The following is a 19,991-nucleotide window of genomic DNA, read 5'->3' as shown; positions in this document are numbered from 1 at the left end:
GGTGTATAAGGCCTTGAATGGGTTGAGCACGCTGAATTCTGATGGGATCCTTCCACTTGTTCAGATTACCAACCTACGGGGACATAAGTTCAAATTAAGAAAGGACAGATGTAGAATAGATGTGCGGAAATTTGCCTTTAGCCAGCGGGTGGTTAATTGCTGGAACAAACTTCCATCTGTCGTTGTGGAAGTTGATAGGTTAAATAAATTTAAGGAGGAACTGGACAGGCATTTGGAGGGAATGGTGTGATTTTTTTTTTTTTTTTTGGCTGGTGCTGCATAAGCTCCTACACTTGCTTTCTTGCATCATGTGCCACTACTACTACTACTACTACTGTATATGTTAAATGTTATAATTTTTTGATGAATCTAGCTATTTATTTGTAGGTGGCGCTGGTTTTCGGCCTTCGTATAGTGAGAATTGGAAGTCTGATATTTCCGTGTGACAGGATTTGTACATTATGAAGTATGGCTTATAGCTTTTTGTTCATCGATTTTAATCTTCTGCTTTTTTTCTTTTTTAAATATGCAAATTGATTAGTTCGTTGAATTTAGAATTCTGTTATACCTTGTAATGTATTATTTTCTAGGATCGAATTGTGTGCCTTCAGTGGGTATAAGATATATCCTGGCCATGGAAAGCGAATGGTTAAAACTGATGGCAAGGTAACTTATTCATTCTTTGGTTTGGTATTTATTTTTAGCATTAGTTATTAAGAGTTATTAAGTTGTAGTTAATATCTCAACAAATTTTAACATAGTGGTAAAAAGAGTGTTCCTTTATAGTTGTACTTAAAGCAGAGTGGTAAAAAGTTTTCCTTTATAATAATGAGCAAAATGAGATTTTTTAAAGTAAGTTTATAGAATAAGATGAAATTCACCATAATGCATTCATAGAGTAACTCGCGGTTATTGAAGCCGACTTTCACAAAATGTGTTCCATAGTTTTCTTGCGGGATCAGGGTTAGTCTTTACAATCTGGTACCCCCTCCGATTGATCGTTGCTTGTAGCAGTGAAGACATGTCTATTCCGCTATGGTTAGTCTTAGGGTGTTCAGAATCCCACCTTGTCGCTGTTTTAAAATCGGAGAGCGAATTCCCGATTTTAAAACAGCGGCAAGGGGGGATTCTGAACACCCTAAGACTAACCATAGCGGAATAGACATGTCTTCACTGCTACAAGCAACGATCAATCGTAGGGGTACCAAATTGTAAAGACTAACCGTTTTTTAGGATTGTAAAATTTAAAACTAAAAAAAAAAAAAAAAAAGCCATACTTGCATTAAATGGGGTATATCAAAAATCAATGCACCTAACAGCAATCTTGCAAATCTAGGTTTAGCCATGTCGCTTATTAAGTGACATGGCTAAACCTGGTATTAAGGCTAAGTTGCTACAATGGATAAAAGGATGGTTAAGTGGGAGAACACAGAGGGTGGTAATCAATGGGTGCTGCTCTTCTTGGACTAATGTTATTAGTGTAGTCCCACAGGGTTCTGTGTTAGGTCCACTGTTGTTTTGTATATTTATCAATGATATTGATGAAGGTATATCAGGCTTAATGTCGAAGTTTGCAGATGATACAAAGGTTGGCAGGGTTGTTAATGACAGTAATGGCAGTGTGCTACTGCAACAGGATCTAGATAATTTGGGCAGATGGGCTAAGAAGTGGCAACTGAAGTTTAACCTTGACAAATGCAAAGTACTGCATATGGGTAGAAGTAACCTGAGAGAAACGTACCAACTGTGTGGTACTACACTTAAGGTGGTAGAAAATGAAAAAGATCTGGGAGTAATTGTGCAGTCAGATATGAAGTTTTCTCAGCAATGCAGACAGGCTGCCAAGGCAGGTCATGGTGTATTGTCAATGATATATAGGAATTTTGCTAGCAGGGAAAAGGAGGTGATTATCCCTCTGTATAAGGCAATGGTCAGGCCACTTGAGTACTGCGTACAGGTTTGGAGGCCTCATTTTAGGAAGGATATAGATTTACTTGAGCATGTACAGAGAAGGGCAACAAGATTGGTGAGGGGAATGAAGGGATCCTCCTACCAGGAGAGGCTTAAGTTCTGCAAATTGCAGCGGCTGGAGACTAGGCACCTGCGGGGTGATCTGATTGAGGTGTATAAGGCCTTGAATGGGTTGAGCACGCTGAATTCTAATGGGATCCTTCCACTTGTTCAGATTACGAACCTATGGGGGCATAAATTCAAATTAAGAAAGACATGTAGATTAGATGTGCGGAAATTTGCGTTTAGCCAGCGGGTGGTTAATTGCTGGAACAAACTTCCGTCTGTCGTTGTGGAAGTTGATAGGTTGAATAAATTTAAGGAGGAACTGGACAGGCATTTGGAGGGAATGGTGTGATGTTTTTTTTTTTGCCTGATGCTGCATAAGCTCATACACTTGCTTTCTTGCATCAAATGCCACTGCTACTACTACTTATACATAGACTGAGAAAACACTTTTCTTCCGGCGCCTCCGTAGCCAGGTGGGAAGGAGCAGCAGTGCGTAGCACACGCTTCTTGATTAGACCGGGGTTCGAGCCCGTCACCACCAAATATGGAGGGTGCGGAAAGGTCAGGGAATGACCACCGCATATCCCGGAGCAATATGGCCTTAGTTGCTAATGCTCCTAAAAACCAAAATAACTAACTAACTAACTTTTCTTCCTCTTGGTGTTGGATTATTCAAGCAAAAGAAATATATGGTTTTTTTAATAGATTTTCATTTTGAACAACTTAAAGAAGGTTATGTTCGTTTATGCCACCAATTTGGAACAGATTCAAGCGAAAAATGGTGTCCATAATCTTGTATACGATAGATTACAAAAACCGTTTGGTAGAGATTCAGAAACGGGTACCCCTTTCAAAATGGTGGCGAAGAGAGGAAGGGAGGAAGCAATGATTGATGGGTTGTGACTGCCCAGTCACTGCGTTCCCCCTCCTCTCCTTGCCCTGTGAATGTCAAGTGACACGCGGACAGCACATGGCACAGCAACAAATAAGGCGGCTGAAAACAAAGGATAAATCCAATAAATTTAAAAATTCAAGTTACAAAAATGCAGGTTTTTCGCGATCACAAAATGTTACGTGACATTTGAACAAGTCTGATATAGCTGATAAGGGGAGAAGGTAATTTAAAAGGAAATTTCGTGAAAGAAAAGGAACGGCAAATCAACAATTTTTAAAAATAAAACAAACAAAAGCCGAAAAGGAAAAATATTTGGCGATCGCAGTATGTCATGAGACATCACAAAAGCTGAGCTGAAATGAAGAAAAAGAAAAGGCAATTTTTAAAAAAAACCAAGAAATAAAAATTTACACGAAATGCAATCACTGATTCTTCTCGCTCATACATAACTGGACTATTTCGCGAGCATTAACAACGATAATTTCTGATGCGAGTGAACACATAAATGGTTTTTTTTTTTTTTTTTTTTTTTTTTGTGGGGGTTGCCGCCTCCTAATCCCCGCTGTTTTTTCTCCACAAAATTGGAGCTTAATAGAACGAACAAAAAGCAATGGCAGATCAACATTTGAAAAAATATAAATGCACGTCTTTCTATGCTACTTTACTAGCGTTAACAATGAGAAAGTCTGAAAAGAAGAAAAAGGAAAGGTAATTTTATGGGGAATTTTACGAAACGAACAAAAATGCACATTTTTCTATGCTATTTCTATGAAAACAATCAGATTTAACTGAGACAAAGAAAACCCACTTGCCTCATCGGTTAGGTGTCCTCGTTCAATCCTCAGTTTCAGGTTTATGCACTAAACTCACTGCTTTTAAAAATTCCATAGTTAAATCACTGCTGCCGGAATGTTTCCTTCGCCACATATACTCTCCGAGGTAGGAGTCGAACTGATCGTTTACTTTGCTTTATGACAGTTGCCGTTTAATAGCACTCCACGTTTCCTTGATTTTGTTAGTGTTTGCCCCCGTTTCCTGTGAAAAATACCTGTGACAAAGGAGATTTCACGGCAGTAAACAACAGGCACCTGCACAAATCAAGAACTGAACAAAATGGGATTACGCAATTGTAATCAGCCAATCACAGAGCTAAGTTACTTTATTTTTTAAAAATATTTAATTTTTATTATTTTAACTTTTTTTTAAATAAAAAATTTGTGTGCGTGTTGGAGTCGTGCATCAGGTTGGGTACCTGCAGTTTACCACATGTCTCTCAGAATTCAGATAATTTTGCTTTCGTAGGTTTGGGTGTGGTCCCAGTATTTTTTATAAATAATTCAGTCACACAACAGATGAATATAAGAATTTAAAAGGATCAACAGAGAGAAAAAGAAGGAAGGCAGACATTGTATTTGATGTGTAAAGTTCAAGCAGTGAAATTTCCAAAACAAGTTCTGATGATGAAGAAGATTTTCAATTGTTGAAGTGGCGAGGAGAATGATTTCTCCCCCCCCTCCCCTCAAATCTTGCAGTTATAGCTTGTTTCATTCTTGCCATCCCTGCCAGTGATATAATGGTGAGAAAAAATTTTCTGTGGCTAGATTTCTTATCCAATAAACAACACTGCCGAATCCAGAAACTGTTGAAGATTGTATTGGTTCTGCATATCCAAAATGTCTAAAATTATGTTATACGGTAAAAACTCAGACTATGCAAAGTACTCCTTTATATTAGCATTAGTAGAGGCATATGATGTAAGAAAGCAAGCTTATATAGCATCAGCCAAAAAAAAAAATAAAAAACCCTTCCTGTTTCACCTATCCATTCACCCAAGAGTTTGTCTAGTTCAGCCTTGAATTTATTTAGGCTGTCAACTTCCACAACGACAGATGGAGGTTTGTTCTGTCAATCAACCACATGCTGGGTAAAGGCAAATTTCTGCATATCTATTCTACAAATGTCTTTCCTCAATTTTGAATTTATGCCCCCTTAGGTGTGGAATCTATGCAAGAGGAAGAATCCCATCATTGAACTCGCTCAAACCATTCAAGGCATTATACTCCTCAGTCAGATCACCTTGCAGGTGCCTAGTCTCCAGACAATGCAATTTGCAGAATTTAAGCCTTTCTTGGTAACAGCAACCCTTTTTTCCACTCGCTAATCTCATTGCCATTCTCTGTACTCATTTCAGCAGCTGTACATCTTTCCTAAAATGAGGCCTCCAGACCTGTATGCAGTACTCAAGGTGTGGCCTGACCATTACCTTATACAAGGGCATAACACCTTATCTCTGCTAGCAAAATTCCTATATATCATTTACAAGATCGTGTGAGTTACTCTTGCAGCCTATCTGCACTGCTCAGCAAACGTCATAATGTTAAACTTCAGTTGCCACCTCTCAGCCCATCTGCTGAACTTTTCCAGATACTGTTGCACTAATGTACCATCCTTACTGTCATTAACAACCTTACCAACCTTTGTATCGTCTGCAAACTTTGACACTAAGCCTGATATATCTTCATCAATATCATTGATAAATACAGAAAACAACAATGGGCTCAACACTCTCCCCTGGGGGATACCACTAGTAACATTTGTCCATGAAGAGCAGTGTCCATTGATTACCACTCTGTCTTCTTCCACTCAGCCAACTTGCCCTTAATGCCATACTGCTCCAACTTGTACAGTAGCCTTCTGTGTGCAACAGTATCAAAAGCTTTCCTAAAATCCAAGTATATATCAAAATTATTTTTGTATACAGTTCATTTGCAACCACATAGTACATAGTATCCATCAAATTGGTCAGACACGACTTCCCCTTAACAAACCCATGCTGTGTCTGAACTATAACTGCAGCCTTGTCTAGATGATCCTGCAGTTCTTCTTTAATGTGAAACACATACCATTCCCCTGCAAAAAGATAGGCTTTTCTATGTAAATATATTCTTTTATTACAAAATTTGGTTAATATGTATTACAAAGTTCGTTTTCACCCTCTGAGAAATAAATATTGTTATTTTGTATGTTTAATACAAATCTTGGCACAGCTGTCCGATTATTGCCTCTGGTCATCTGGTTCTCTGTTCTCTGCTTCCCAAAGGATGGCACTGATTTTTTAGAAATTACTTTTGTGTAAACAAAACCAGTTTATGGTAGCTACAACTTAAGTGCAGTCTGAAAAACAGCTTTGTGAAGGATAAGCTGTTTTTCTACTACAGTAATCTATTTTTTGTGCCATTTTGTCTGAGCTGATGTCTTTTTTGGAACTTGTGTCTTTAAATTAATTTAAAGTTTGTTTATATTTTAAATTAATTCAAAGTTTTTTTATATTAAGTCTCATCTAGCAGTGTTATGCCGACAAACTGTAAACTGCAGAATTAAGCTGGGAAATTAAACTGAAAATCATACAAGAGGCTGATAGGATGGATCGAAGTAAAATGGACATTGCAAAGGAATACAACCTCCCTTTATCTACTTTATCTAAAATACTGAAAAACCGAACAAAACTTGAAGTGATTGTAGCAGCAATAAAAAACAAATGAATTTGTGGTGCAAAACACAAGGAGCTTGAAACAAAACTTTTCTTCGGGTGGTATCAAAAAATGCGTGCATCTAATTTGCCAATATCAGGTAAAAGTTTGCAAGAAAAGGGAAATTATCTAGCTCAGCAGCATGGAATTAGCGAATTCAAATGCAGCAGTGGCTGGCTCCAAAGATTTAAAGACAAAAATAACCTGGTTCTGTGAAATGTTTGCAGCGAGTCTGGATTACTGGACAAAGAAAAGGATACAGACTGGCTGTGTTCTGTATGATCCACTCTTGAAAAATATGAGGTAAAGGATATTTTTAATCTTGACGAGACAGGTTTATTTTATAATTTGGTGCCTAACAAAACATTGCTGTTCAAGGAGTCTTGTCATGGTGGAAAATCAAGTAAACAAAGATACACTGTTTTGTTATGCTGCAATTCAGGTGGCAGTACAAAACTATGCCCACTTGTGATTGGTAAGTTTTCCAAGCCAAAATGTTTTTAGTTAACCAGCTTCCCTGTGATTATGAGGCCAATAGAAGTGCTTGGCTTACGTTCAGAATTTTCAGTCTTTGTTATCAAAAGTGGACAAAAGAATGGCTTTAGAAAAAAAGGAACATTCTGATGAATCTAGATCGTTGTACAGCACATTCTGCCGAGACCCTTAAGTTGACAAATATACGGCTGTTGTTTTTACCTCCTGATACCACCAGTTTTATACAGCCACATGATTATTTATAACCTCAACAGCATATAGAGCCTGCCTGATAAGGTATTTGATCCATAACATAGAAGGAGGGAACAATTTGCAGCCAGGTTGCAATGTCTTGGATGTTATATGTAATCTTGGCGCCTCCGTAGCCAGGTGGGAAGGAGCAGCAGTGCGCAGCATACGCTTCTTGATTAGACCGGGGTTCGAGCCTGTCACCACCAAATACGGAGGATGCAGAAAGGTCAGGGAATGACCACTGCATATTCATGGAGCAATATGGCCTTAGTTGCTTATGCCCCTAAAAACCAAATAACAAACATATGTAATCTTCTTATTGCTTGGGACAGTATTACATCAAGTGTAATAATTGACTGCTGCAGAAAGAGTGGCTTTGGAGAGAATATCATTGAAAAATATGGTCCAGCAGATAAATATGATAGCAATATTGAAGAATGGAGGAATTTGAAGGAGCATATGGATTTTGTTGGTGAATTTGAAGTTTGTGAAGATGGATTATGAAATTGCTACCACAGCAATACCAACACCAAAAGAGCTGCTGAGTACCAAGCAAAACAATGATGCTTTTGTTACCAGCGATAGTGAAGAAGCACACACTGCCATCTAAAATAGATCCCGAAAACGCATTGAGCATAATAGAGAATGTGTTGGCTTGCAGTAATGTTGATAAAGAAACAACTATTGCATTTGATAATGTCTGTACTGTAGTTAAAAATGCATACTGTATATGAAAAAAACCATGCAAACAACATTAGATTATGAAATTGCTATGTAGATTAGATTATGAAACCAACATTCAATTATGAAATTATTGTGAATGACAAAAACCATGCAAACAACTTTCTTTAAATTAGATTAATTTATTAAAAAGTTAATGGTTTGTATATCTCTTTTTATATTAAGGTTGTAATTCTTTTTAAAGTAGCATGTTCAAAGAAATAGCAATATCATATTGGGAACTGGAAAAAGTGGATACTCTATATACTTGTATCTACCGTACATCCTACTACCATATTTCGAAGAGGGGGAATTAGCTAAAAATCAGCTGTACATTCACTTCGATATACAAGTAACCCTTGCTTAATGCTGATAATTTGTTCCAGAAAAACAGAGCGCTGAGTGAATCCGCGCTAAGCGAGCGCCGCATTCTGCAGCCAGTGCCATAGGATATTTCCTAATCAATAATAAACAGTAGTGAAAAGATGCACAAATGTCAGTCAAAATATTTAATATTCAAATATTTGTACATAAAATATTCTCCATTACATACGTTTATAATTATATGGTAACTCTTGCGTATCAAAATTAAACTTAAAATTCCAATTAAAATCATGAATTTAATTGATGAATTTAATCATGAAAAATGTGTTGATTTTGGGTTAAACTTTGGCCCTCTTCCAAATAAACTAAAAGGGGTATTAATTTTAAATCCCCCGCAGCATTCCCAACAATAAAGTCAACCAATCCATCCTTACTTTGAAACCTGGCTTGTTTTTTTTTTTTTTCTCCCTCTTTCAATATGAAACTTCTTTTAGGCAGTCGTTTCCACAAAAGTCCAGCTTCATCTATGTTAAAAACTTGTTGAGAAGTATAACATATATCCCTCTTCAATAATTTTAACAAGTTCTTTTTTGAAAGTTTCGGCTCCTTCATCTGCACTTGCGGCTTCTCCCTGGATTTTAAATCTATTCAAACAGCCCTTACCAGTTTTAAATGGTTCCATTTTTTTTTTTAGGTGAGTTTTCTTCAGATCATCATATTGCTAATCTCTCTTTTATAATATTTAACTTAACTCAGTTCTGCATTGGATATTATCTTCAATAAAATTAGTTAGTCTTTCCATTTCAATCCTAATAGTCGGCCTAGCCCTAGTCGCTTGCAGTGGAACAGCTATCTTTCCCGTTGCTAAAATTAATTCTTTATATTTTTTATAATTGTTCTTACAGTTAAACTTGCAAGTCCTAAATTATGGCACACATCGGCTTGTCTTTGACCGGAATCAATTCGCTTCAAAACGTGTAATTTAATTTTCAAATTCAGTCTTTTTCTTACATTTATAGTCTTCATACTGTGCCCAGACGTTGCTTTTTCATTATTATCAGCCATTATTAACTCTTCGAAAATGTAACTGCGTTGGTTGCATTAATTACGATACAATGTTCAAGTAAACTATCCATTGGTCATTCCCTGACCTTTCCGCATCCTCCATATTTGGTGGCTCACGGGCTCGAATCCCGGTCTAATCAAGAAGCGTGTGCTACGCATTGCTGCTCCTGCCCACCTGGCTACAGAGGCACCGAATGATGAGTGATATTTTTGATTCATGGTTTGTAAGTTAGTTTTACCATCAGTGAGACTCCACTTGGTTTCCAAAAAAAAAACATGAAGAACAGGCTTTATTACTGTTGGATCACTGCACAGCTCATCCTTCGGCTGATGACCTGAAATCGAAAGATGGCAAGATCAAAGTTGCATTTCTGCCAGACGCCTCCGTAGCCAGGTGGGCAGGAGCGGCAGTGCGTAGCACATGCTTCTTGATTAGACCGGGGTTCGAGCCCGTGACCACCAAATACGGAGGAGGCGGAAAGGTCAGGGAATGACCACCGCATATCCCCGGAGCAATATGGCCTTAGTTTTAGTTGCTAATGCTCCTAAAAACCACATAACAAATAACAACAGCATTTCTGCCAAGGAACACAACTTTCCTAAATTCAGCCCATGGTGAGCTACTTGCTGGTGTTGTGAACTCAGAAATTCAGTTCTAGAATTTCTGAAAACACTAACACTGAAAGATGTTACGTACAATGTTGGATTGGCATGGGAGAATGTAAGCCCAACAACAATTGAAAACTGCCAAAAATTTTATTGGAAAAGTCAAGATCAATAATAATCTTGAATTAGCAGCATTTTCAGAATAAGAAGCAAAGGCTGCTTGTATCATATTTGATGTTGGTCTCAGATCAAATGACCTGGCTCCTTGGATTGAGTTGTATGTGGCTTCAGTTGTGCATTACTTGAGGAAGAAATTGCAGCCTCTGTGAGCAGTGAAAAGACAATTGACAAATAGAAGGCCAGTGATGTAAGGAGTGATTCAGAAAATGTCAGTAACTCGTGTTAAGGAAAAAGCACCACAAATTAACAAAGTGCTCAAAAACATTAATGAGGTGATGGCATGGTTAGAACATCAGAGTGATAGTGAACATCTTCATTTATTGCATTTGACCACTATTAAGAATTATATACTGAAAAGACGCTGTCACCAGTTCCAGAAAACTAAATTATATAACTATTTCAGAGCAGATGTGTAAAATGTAAGTACATAAACAGCATTGTGTGTTAGTAGAATGTAAAGGGAATGATATAATCTTTAATGTTTTGTCTTTTATTCTGTATACTCATAAAACAGTAAAGGAATAATTTTTTTACCAAGTAAACTATGTTTATGTTAAAAAACTGAGAAAAATGGTAAAATTTTTACCGCTACAATGTACTTTGTTTATAATATAGGTATTAACATTGTTGCCCGACTCCTGTGTTATATTAAGGTTGCGTTGTATCTGTTTTCAAATGCATTAGTATTAATTTCCAGTTATTGTATGGAAGTAAATTTATTACGTGTTACATTAGGGTTGTATATTTTCTGCAGATTTATCAGTTTCTTAATGCCAAGTGTGAAGCTTCCCACATGATGAAACGTAATCCTCGAAAAATTACATGGACTGTGCTCTATCGGAGAAAACACAAAAAAGGTATTGAAGAGGAAACAGCTAAGCGGAGGACCCGCAGGACAACTAAATATCAGAGAGCTATTGTTGGAGCAAGTTTGAATGATATAATGGCTAAACGTAACCAAAAACCAGAAGTTAGGAAAGCACAGCGAGAACAGGCAATTAGGTTAGTGGGTATAAATTATTGTTGGAATGTATATATTTCAGTTAATCCATTAAGCATTAAATAACTCCTTGCTTGTAGTTTCTACACCGTGCATTTATAGCCCTAAAAACATGATAGTATAATTAAAAATATACCATATTTACTGTGGTAGTATTTATTTTAGGGAAGAAAATATATACGAGGTGCTACCCGAAAGTTTCCGAAATTAGAATGTTGTGTAGAAATTGTGTCTAGTACGGACTTGTGGCTCTAGGTAACACTGCTTGCATCCTTGTGAATCATTGCACCATGTGGTGCACTGATTCATTGGATAGAGTCATTGAATATTTATGTGCAGTTCTTTGTCAGTGTTTCGTGTAGTTTGCGATTGTTTTGATGGCTGATGTGAGAGAGCAACGTGCTTGCATCAAGTTTTGTTTCCTTCTTAATGATACAGCAGCAGAAACCTATAAGAAGTTGAAACAAGTCTTTGGTGACAATGCTTTAGGCCAGATGCAGACCTACTACTGGTTTAACCATTTTAAAAACAGTCAGATGTCAATTGATGACGACGATTGCTCTGGCCGCCCATCATCGTGCACCATCTTGCAAAGTGTCACAAAAGTTCAGGCAGCGATCCATGAAGATTGCAGGTGGACCATCCACATTTGTGGAATTGTAGTACTATCGTACATTGTGTTAGCGGATTTTGTGAGACGAGTTGAACATGAGGATTGTGGCCAGGTTCGTGCCACAGTTACTGAGTAAAAACCAAAAGCAGCATCGCATGGAAGTTAGCAGAGATCTTCAAGAACGAGCCAGGAGTGATCCAGCTTCCTTTCTACGGTCTACACTGGTGACGAGAATTGGGTATGTGGGTATGACCCAGAAACCAAGCAACAATCATCCCAGTGGAAGAGCCCATCTTCGCCCCAATCGAAGAAAGCCCCACAAGTGAGGAGCAATGTGAAGTCCATGCTAATCTGTTTTTTGGACACTGATGTGATTATCCATAAGGAATTCATCCCTCCTGGCCAGTCCACGAATGCAAAGTTCTACTGCGACATCCTGAGGTGGTTAAGGGAAGCCGTTGGGAGGGAAAGTGGCATGCAAAGAACTGGGTACTTCATCATGACAATGCACCAGCCCACATACATCTCTCTCTTTCTGTGGTGCAGTTTTTGGCATCCAGCAACATAACAACCATCCTCTCCTTTATTCGCCAGACTTGCCCCCCCCCCCCCCTACAACTTCGTCCTAATTCCCAGAATGAAAATTGAAAATCAAGCTGAAGGGTCAAAGATTTGACGTCATAGATGATTCCAAACCGAATCATAGGTGGTGCTGAACACTGATGAAGATGGACTTTAAGAATGTATTCACATCATGGGAGAAGCACTGGGATCAATGTTTATGCTCTCAAGGGGATTACTTCAAAGGTGACGGCGACAAATAAGATCCAGGGCGAGTCTAATTTATTTTATCAATACATTTCAGGAACTTTTGGGTAACACCTTGTATCTAGTACATCCTGCAATAACATGCCACGTTACCTTGTGCACATTTAAAGTTAGGTGCATATTTATTTAACACCTTGTCTGTCATTATGCACACAAGTTCAAAGTTAAGTGAGTAACATTCCAGTGCACAAATTTCTTGTTTCTCACTAATATCATTTTAGTTTATGGTTATCAGTGAGTATGTGTTGGATATTTTGATCTGCTACATACACCCAGACTGCTTTGCATCAGGGTTATGTTCTTAAGAAGGGGGGAAACAAAAAAAAACACATGATACAAACTCAAACTATGCAAATAAAAATACAATTTGAGAAATCTTTTTTAAGAAATTGTTAATTAATCCCCATTTGCCTTTCTGATTATGAAATCAAAGAATGAATGAAATAAGTGAGGGGAAAATCTATTTTTCAACATGAAACTCAGTAATTTTATGAGGAACTAATTTGCTCGGGCTCTGAATTTGTAGGCTTTGGGTGCGGTGGAGTTAAGATGGCTTCCTGTTCTTTTAGCTTTAAATCAGGGATTCTCGTGGCTGCGATATCGCCCCCAAGGTGGCTAAAATTGTTTTTTTGGGGGTGAAAAAATCATGGGTATTGCAATGGTTTGTGGCCTTCCAAAGTTAAACCCTACCCGATGACATCTTAATATTTAATTTCTCTCATTGGGTTTTCTTTTCCCCTGAGACAACTGATTTTTAACATATAGGTATATTATATTAAGAGTGAGTGAGAAATTTTGATAAAGGGAAGATAGTGGGCGTGATTTAATTCAACTACCTTTGCTTTTCATAGACATTAAATGTCTAAGTGCTTTCAGAGGTAATGTCTCCACAATCCTTGGCATTTGCACCTTTCCAACAGCTGTGACCTTGGTGGCAGCATGATGGGTGTGGTTTATTTGTCAACATATGAGGCATGGATGGGATGAAGAAATGTTTCATTCTATTGTTTCTACTTTCTAAGCAACAATTAATATTGAATTTTTGTTTCCTTGTGAAAGTTTATTTTTGATCTACAGTGCTTTTGTAAGTGACATGGGCTATGAGAGTTAAATAAAAGTAGTTTATATTTTATTATTTAATTCTTTGTAGTTATTTAACCAATCATCAATCATGTCAAGTGCTGAAAAGAAAAAGTGTCTATACTATCTGGATGAATATCTATCTAGCTTTTATTGAAAGCCCATATAAATTCAAAAAGGGTGAAATGGCTGAGTTGGGAGTCAAAAACAACTTAACTTCTTTATCCAACAATGTGGTCTGAAATGGCCAAAGTACTTTGTTTTACAATATCTTATATAGATGAAATTGACTTTAGTTCAGTAAATAAAGTATTAACAAAGGAAAGAAACAGAACTGATATATGTTCAAGAGGAGATATTAGAATTAAACTTACTAACCTCATACCGAACATTGAACTTTTAGCTAAGAAGCATCAGGCTCAGGGATCATTGAATAAAAAGAGTAAGTATAAAGTATTTTCTTGTTTAAAATTTCATGGGGTACAATTAGGGAAAAAATTGTCTAAAAGAAAAAAAAGGCCCTTTCGGGGACGATAATTAAAAAAGGTTGAGAAACACTGCCTTAAATATTTATCCAAAGTCTGATAAACTTTCCTCCCCCCTCTGTGTCAATTTCCTTGTAGCAACTGATATCATATGCTTACTCATGCCGCTTTTGAACTTCAGGATCATTTTCAATAGCTTCTTCATTCAAATTCGGAACTTTAGAAGTTTTTTTTTAAGTTAAAGTTGGTTGCATACTAATATCTTCCAGGCTCTGCTGCTCATTAGCTGTTTGTTTCCAGTTGCATTAACTTTTTATTGCTCATTTCTTGATTATGTGAGGCAAATAGTTCATCTATTCTCATAAAGTTTGAATCTATATTAACTATATTTTGACAAACTGTGGGCAGTTCATCAACTCCTAAAATGGAGGTGAACTGCCCACATTACAATTTCATTACATTGAAATTTTTTTCTTGCATTAGCATTAATAGAGGCATCTGATGCATGAAATCAACCTTATATAGCATCACCCAAAAAAACCCCCTTCCCATTTCACCCATCCATTCACTCCAAAAGTTTGCTCAGTTTTCCTCGAATTTATTTAAACTATCAACTTCCACAGTGATAGGTGTAAATTTGTTCCAGCACCTTTATTAACAGTTACGTGTGACATTTGGATGCAGTGCACTTCGAAATTTGTAATATTCCGTAAATTTTTTTCACATGTTTATCTACTATTCAAGTAAGCTTAAAATTATTTAACTAAATTTACATTTTTCAGTGTCTGTTGCTAAGATACAGTCGATTCCAATTATTTGGGACACATCTGGACTAGTGTATTTTGGCCCAATTAAGCGACTGCCCCAATTATCCAAAGTTTCACGTAAAAGAGTTAAAAATACAATCGACCCCCGTTTTCAATTGGTTCACTGTACAGTCAAATCACGTTATGATGGAGTCACCATAGTAAAGTACCATTCACTATACGATGTGTAGTAAGCGCTAGTCATTTTGATCATGTCTGTGAATTGAATTTTAATTCTATTAAACAGCGATTCTAATTAGTCAAAAAAGGAGGAATATTAGCATTAGCATTAGTAGAGGCATTTGATGCAAGAAAGCAAGCTTATGCAGCATCAGCCAAAAAAATAAAAAAATAAATAAAAAATAACCACTTCCACTTCACCCCTCTGTTAGTTCGAAATACCTGTCCAGCTGAGCCTTAAACTTATTTAGGCTATCAACTTCCACGACAAGGGATGGAAGTCTATTCCACCAACCAACCACCCTCTAGCTAAAGGCAAATTTCCTCACGTCTATCCTACATCCGTCTTTTCTCAATTTGAATTTATGTCCTCTCAGGTGATTATTCTGAGCAAGAGGAAGAATCCCATCAGCATTGAGCATGCTCAAACCATTCAAGGCTTTATACACCTCTGTCAGATCACCTCGCCGGTGCCTAGTCTCCAGACACTGTAATTTGCAAAACTTAAGCCTTTCTTCGTAAGAGCACCCCTTTGTTCCATTCACTAATCTTGTTGCCCTTCTCTGTATCTCGTTCCAGCATCTCTACATCCTTCTTGAAATGAGGCCTCCAGAACTGTATACGGTACTCTAGGTGTGGTCTGACCATTGCCTTATACAATGGAATAATCACCTCCTTATCCCTGCTAGAAAAATTTCTATATATCATCGACAATACACCATGAGCTACTCTTGCAGCCCGTCTGCACTGCTCAGAAAACTTCATGTCTGCCTGCACAATTACCCCCAGGTCCTTTTCATTCTCCATCACTGTCAGTGTAGTACCACAGAGTTGATGTTTCTCTGGGGTTACTGTTTCCCATATGTAGTACTTTACATTTGTTGATGTTAAACTTCATTTGTCACCTCTCAGCCCATCTGCTCAACCTTTCCAGATCCTGTTGCAGTAGCATAGTGTCAGTAGTGTCCTTGACAACCCTGCCAACCTTCGTATCGTCTGCAAACTTGGACATTAAGCTTGATATACCATCATCAATATCATTTATAAATACAGAAAACAGTAATGGACCCAATACTGAACCCTGAGGGACTCCACTAATAACATTAGTCCATGATGAGCAGTGTCCATTGATTACCACTCTCTGTCTTCTCCCCCTCAACCACCCCTTTATCCATAGCAGCAATTTGCCTCCAATGCCACACTGCTCCAATTTGTGCAGCAGTCTTCCATGTGCAACAGTATCAAAAGCCTTTCTAAGATCCAAGTATATAATATCAAAGTTATTCCCTGCATCCAGTTCTTTTGTGACTGAATCATAGTATCCAATCAAATTGGTCGGGCAAGACTTCCCCTTAACAAAACCATGCTGTGTCTGAGCTATAACTGAAGTCTTGTCTAGATGATCCTGCAGTGCTTCTTTAACCAGTGCCTCCATTAATTTTCCAGGAACAGAAGTTAAACTAACAGGTCTATAATTACTTGTGTCGCCCTTTGATCCTCCTTTGTAAATTGGGGTCACATTTGCACATCTCCAGTCCATGGGTACTTCCCCTGAGTCCAAGGAAGCTCTCCTAATTATGTATAAGGGTTTGCTTACTTCCTTTGCTACCTCCTTTCATATAACTGGATAGATCCCATCCACCCCAGGTGCCTTTCTTGTATTTATCTTCAACAATTTCTCCTCCACTTTACTCTCAGTTATTACAAGATTCTCTAGCTTACTGCCAGAGTTGAATACACCTGGCATTCCCCTCGCTGAATAACTCCTCATTTGTGAATGTCGATGCAAAATATTCATTCAGTTTGTTAGCTACCTGAGCAGGATCATCAACAGTTGACCCATCGATATCAAGTGGACCAATCTGATTCATCCCCTTCTAGAGTTTACATAAGTAAAGAACTCTTTGCTGTTTTTCTTTGCATACCTTGCCAAAGATTTCTCGTAATCTGCTTTCGCCTGCCTAATCTCCTTTGTAACTTGGTTACAGATCAACTTATATCTATCATAGGCTTCTGTGTCGTGTTAATTTGTATGTATCCCATGCATTTTCCTTCTCTGCCATATGTCTCATTAGTTCATCTGACATCCACTTAGGCCTAAACCTTGAACAATATTTCTTAGTTGGTATGTAGAGCCTAGTAGCTTCCTAGATAAGTTCTTTGAAAGCTTCCCATTTTGAATTTGCTGTTGGTAACATCATCAGTTGGTCCCACTGTATAGAATTTAAATACTGTCTCAGTCCATCGTAGTCACCTTTACGAAAGCAATAACCCTTCCCTTTACCCCTAATGGTAGTTACCTCTTTGAGTAAATCCCACTTCAGCACACGGTTATCACTGCCACCTAGTGGTTCATTTACCTGCAGATTCTTAATGCATGAAGAATCACTACTGATAATCAAATCAAGAGTATTACTCCCTCTAGTTGCCTCCCGAACATGCTGATGTAGAAAACAATCATCCAATAAATCCACAAAAGCCTTGCTAGTGTGTGAGTGACCAGTCCCCAAATTCCAGTCAATATCTGGGAAATTAAAACCCCACATTATAAGACTCTCTGATTTGCTAGCCCACTCTATTTCCCCGTACAGTTTCTTATTATACTCATCAGTATCATTCGGCCTATAGCACACTCCTACTCTCAATTTTGATCTCCCAATGCTTATGTCACACCAACTGACTCAACACTGCACTGTCCAGCAATGTTGACTGGATTCACTTCCTTGGATTTTATGTATTTCTTAACTAATAGCATAACCCCTCCTCCCTTCCTACCCTGTCTATCCTTTCTGTAGACATTGTACTCCCCAAATTTCAGTTCTGCATTCCTTATGTGGGGATTTCAGAGACAGCACGTCTCTGAAATCCCCACAATATCTGCCTTTGATGTTTTGAGCAGTACCTCAAATTCATCAAATTTATTTACTAAACTGCTAGCATTAGTGTACATGCAAGTATACATGCACCTGTTCTTTTTCTTAGCTACCCTAACACAACCTATGTGTTTATTTGTACCCCAATGATTCCCAGCAGTCTCTGAAATATCCTGCATCTTATTTTCCAAGCTGCGGCTCATTCCAATAGAAGCAGTGCAAGAATCACTTTCACCTCTGCCAGTGGCTACTGTTAATCTATTAGTCCTTGTATCCCCCCCAATCTAGCAGTTTTCCGACCCACCTAACACTGCCTCGATAGCATCAGCAAACACATTCTTGCACCCTTTCTATTTAAGTGTATCCCATCCCTGTAGAAGCAGTCTCTCCTGTTAACAAGTACAGACCAGGCTGAAAAAAATTCTACCCCTTGAGCCTTGCACAATCCTTCCAGGGCCGAATTGATCGACATGGCTCTCGTCATATATTCCCTCCTATCGTGTCTGGGCAGAATTGCAGACACTTTCAAATTCAACCCTAATTCACTGTTTTTTTCAACAGTGACCTGTACTTGTTAAGTAATTCCGCCGGTCTCCTACTCTTAATATCATTAGTGCCAACGTGTACAACTATATCACCTTTTGTGCCCTTAAAAAATGATATCCGCTCTACAACGTCATCAACCTTTGCCCCTGGCAGACATACCCTGGTCCTGTTCCACCTATCCTTTTTACAAAGCATGTTTCCCGTTTCCCTGACATTAGAGTCACCAACAACTACTAGTTCCTTTGGGACCAGCGCATTCTGCCTTGGGGGGCTGCCGCTGTGTTGCGCAATGACCAAGTGCAAGCTCTGGCATTGATGTGGGCAGCTGAGAGCTTGATGGGCCCCTCTCTTTTAATTCCTTCGACGGCATCCACCCTGTCCTTCAAGCTCTCATATAGGCCCATAACAATGCTGAGTTGTCGCCTGATTTCCTTACACTCCTTGCATCACGCACACACGATGCATGGCAGTATCATGTCCCGTACCTGACTGCTCCACAAACATCAAGCAAGTAGTGCATTTTAATAGGCTGTGATTCAGAGGGCAACTGCCCCCCCTCAGTTCTCCCCTGAGCCACAGCACTCCCATTAGCTTGAGCCTTTTGCTTTGCTGCTCTGGTCAGAGTCATGATTTCGATTTAATTTCAATTTCAGTACAAAATTAAAACCCTAAACTTATATCTCAACACAGTTATAACGCTATATTTATGTTTCAGTATCGAGTGTTATCTACGAAATCCCTTTATATAACTTCCGTATCAAGTTAAGTATTACTCATTTATTTTTTACTAATTATTTATGTTACGTAACCCAAGTTGTTATATGTATAGTTAAAAGTACAATTTAATTGACAATGAAGTTCAACAAGATTAATTATCTGATTAATGGACAATATTATGTACTATACTATACTATATTAAGCTTATGCTATCTATTTCGAGATATTTTGTATCACGTAACAACGGCGGCTATTTACGAACGGTAAACACGTGGATTTGATACCCTTTCCAATACTAATACCTAGAAAATCTCTATCTAAGTTACTTTAATCTAAGTATCATAAATAAGAATATAAAACTACTCTAGAAAATAAGTTAATATGCCAATTTAAGCTAATAAAACAGAAAATAAATCAGAAAAAACTTCTCTGTTCCAGGAGCGGCAAAAATGTACGTCCGCACAGGCTACGCTTGTTCTCGTTCCTGTTATCCACAGGCTATAAAAGTAAAGAAATATTAAGCACAAATTTACCCTTTATTACCAATTAAAAAATTAAATGATACGTGATAATCGGAATAATTAATATGTACTGTAATATGTACATGCTAACTATTTGACATTTCTGTTCACTGACATTTGTGGGTGAGGGTTAAAATTTAAAACAGTAAAAAGATAAATAATCAATAACAAAGAGCACAGCAAATCCAAATTTCAAGTAACATGATATCGCAAGTGAGAACAGAGTAGAAGTGTAAACACATTTCACCATAATAACCCTAACCCACAGGATTCCAGT

At 37.9% G+C, this 19,991-nt stretch overlaps 1 protein-coding gene across 1 annotated transcript in view; it reads left to right on the top strand.

Annotated features, from left to right (window-relative positions):
• The first annotated feature begins 385 nt into the window (after positions 1 to 385).
• The window catches only part of RpL24 (ribosomal protein L24), a 46,517-nt gene continuing 26,911 nt past the window's right edge, over positions 386 to 19,991 (top strand). Inside the window, exons 1-3 of the mRNA XM_090379352.1 lie at positions 386 to 466; positions 591 to 666; positions 10,820 to 11,067. Of these exons, the coding sequence (XP_090235478.1) occupies positions 462 to 466; positions 591 to 666; positions 10,820 to 11,067 (329 nt within the window). The 5' untranslated portion in view covers positions 386 to 461. The remainder of the gene's footprint in view (positions 467 to 590; positions 667 to 10,819; positions 11,068 to 19,991) is intronic.

Source organism: Mastigoproctus giganteus, chromosome 8 (genome assembly GCF_048544385.1).
Source record: "Mastigoproctus giganteus isolate SK-2022 chromosome 8, ASM4854438v1, whole genome shotgun sequence".
Lineage (NCBI taxonomy): Eukaryota > Metazoa > Arthropoda > Arachnida > Uropygi > Thelyphonidae > Mastigoproctus > Mastigoproctus giganteus.
Note: the sequence above shows the minus strand (reverse complement) of the source record. Positions and strands in the feature narration are given on the sequence as shown.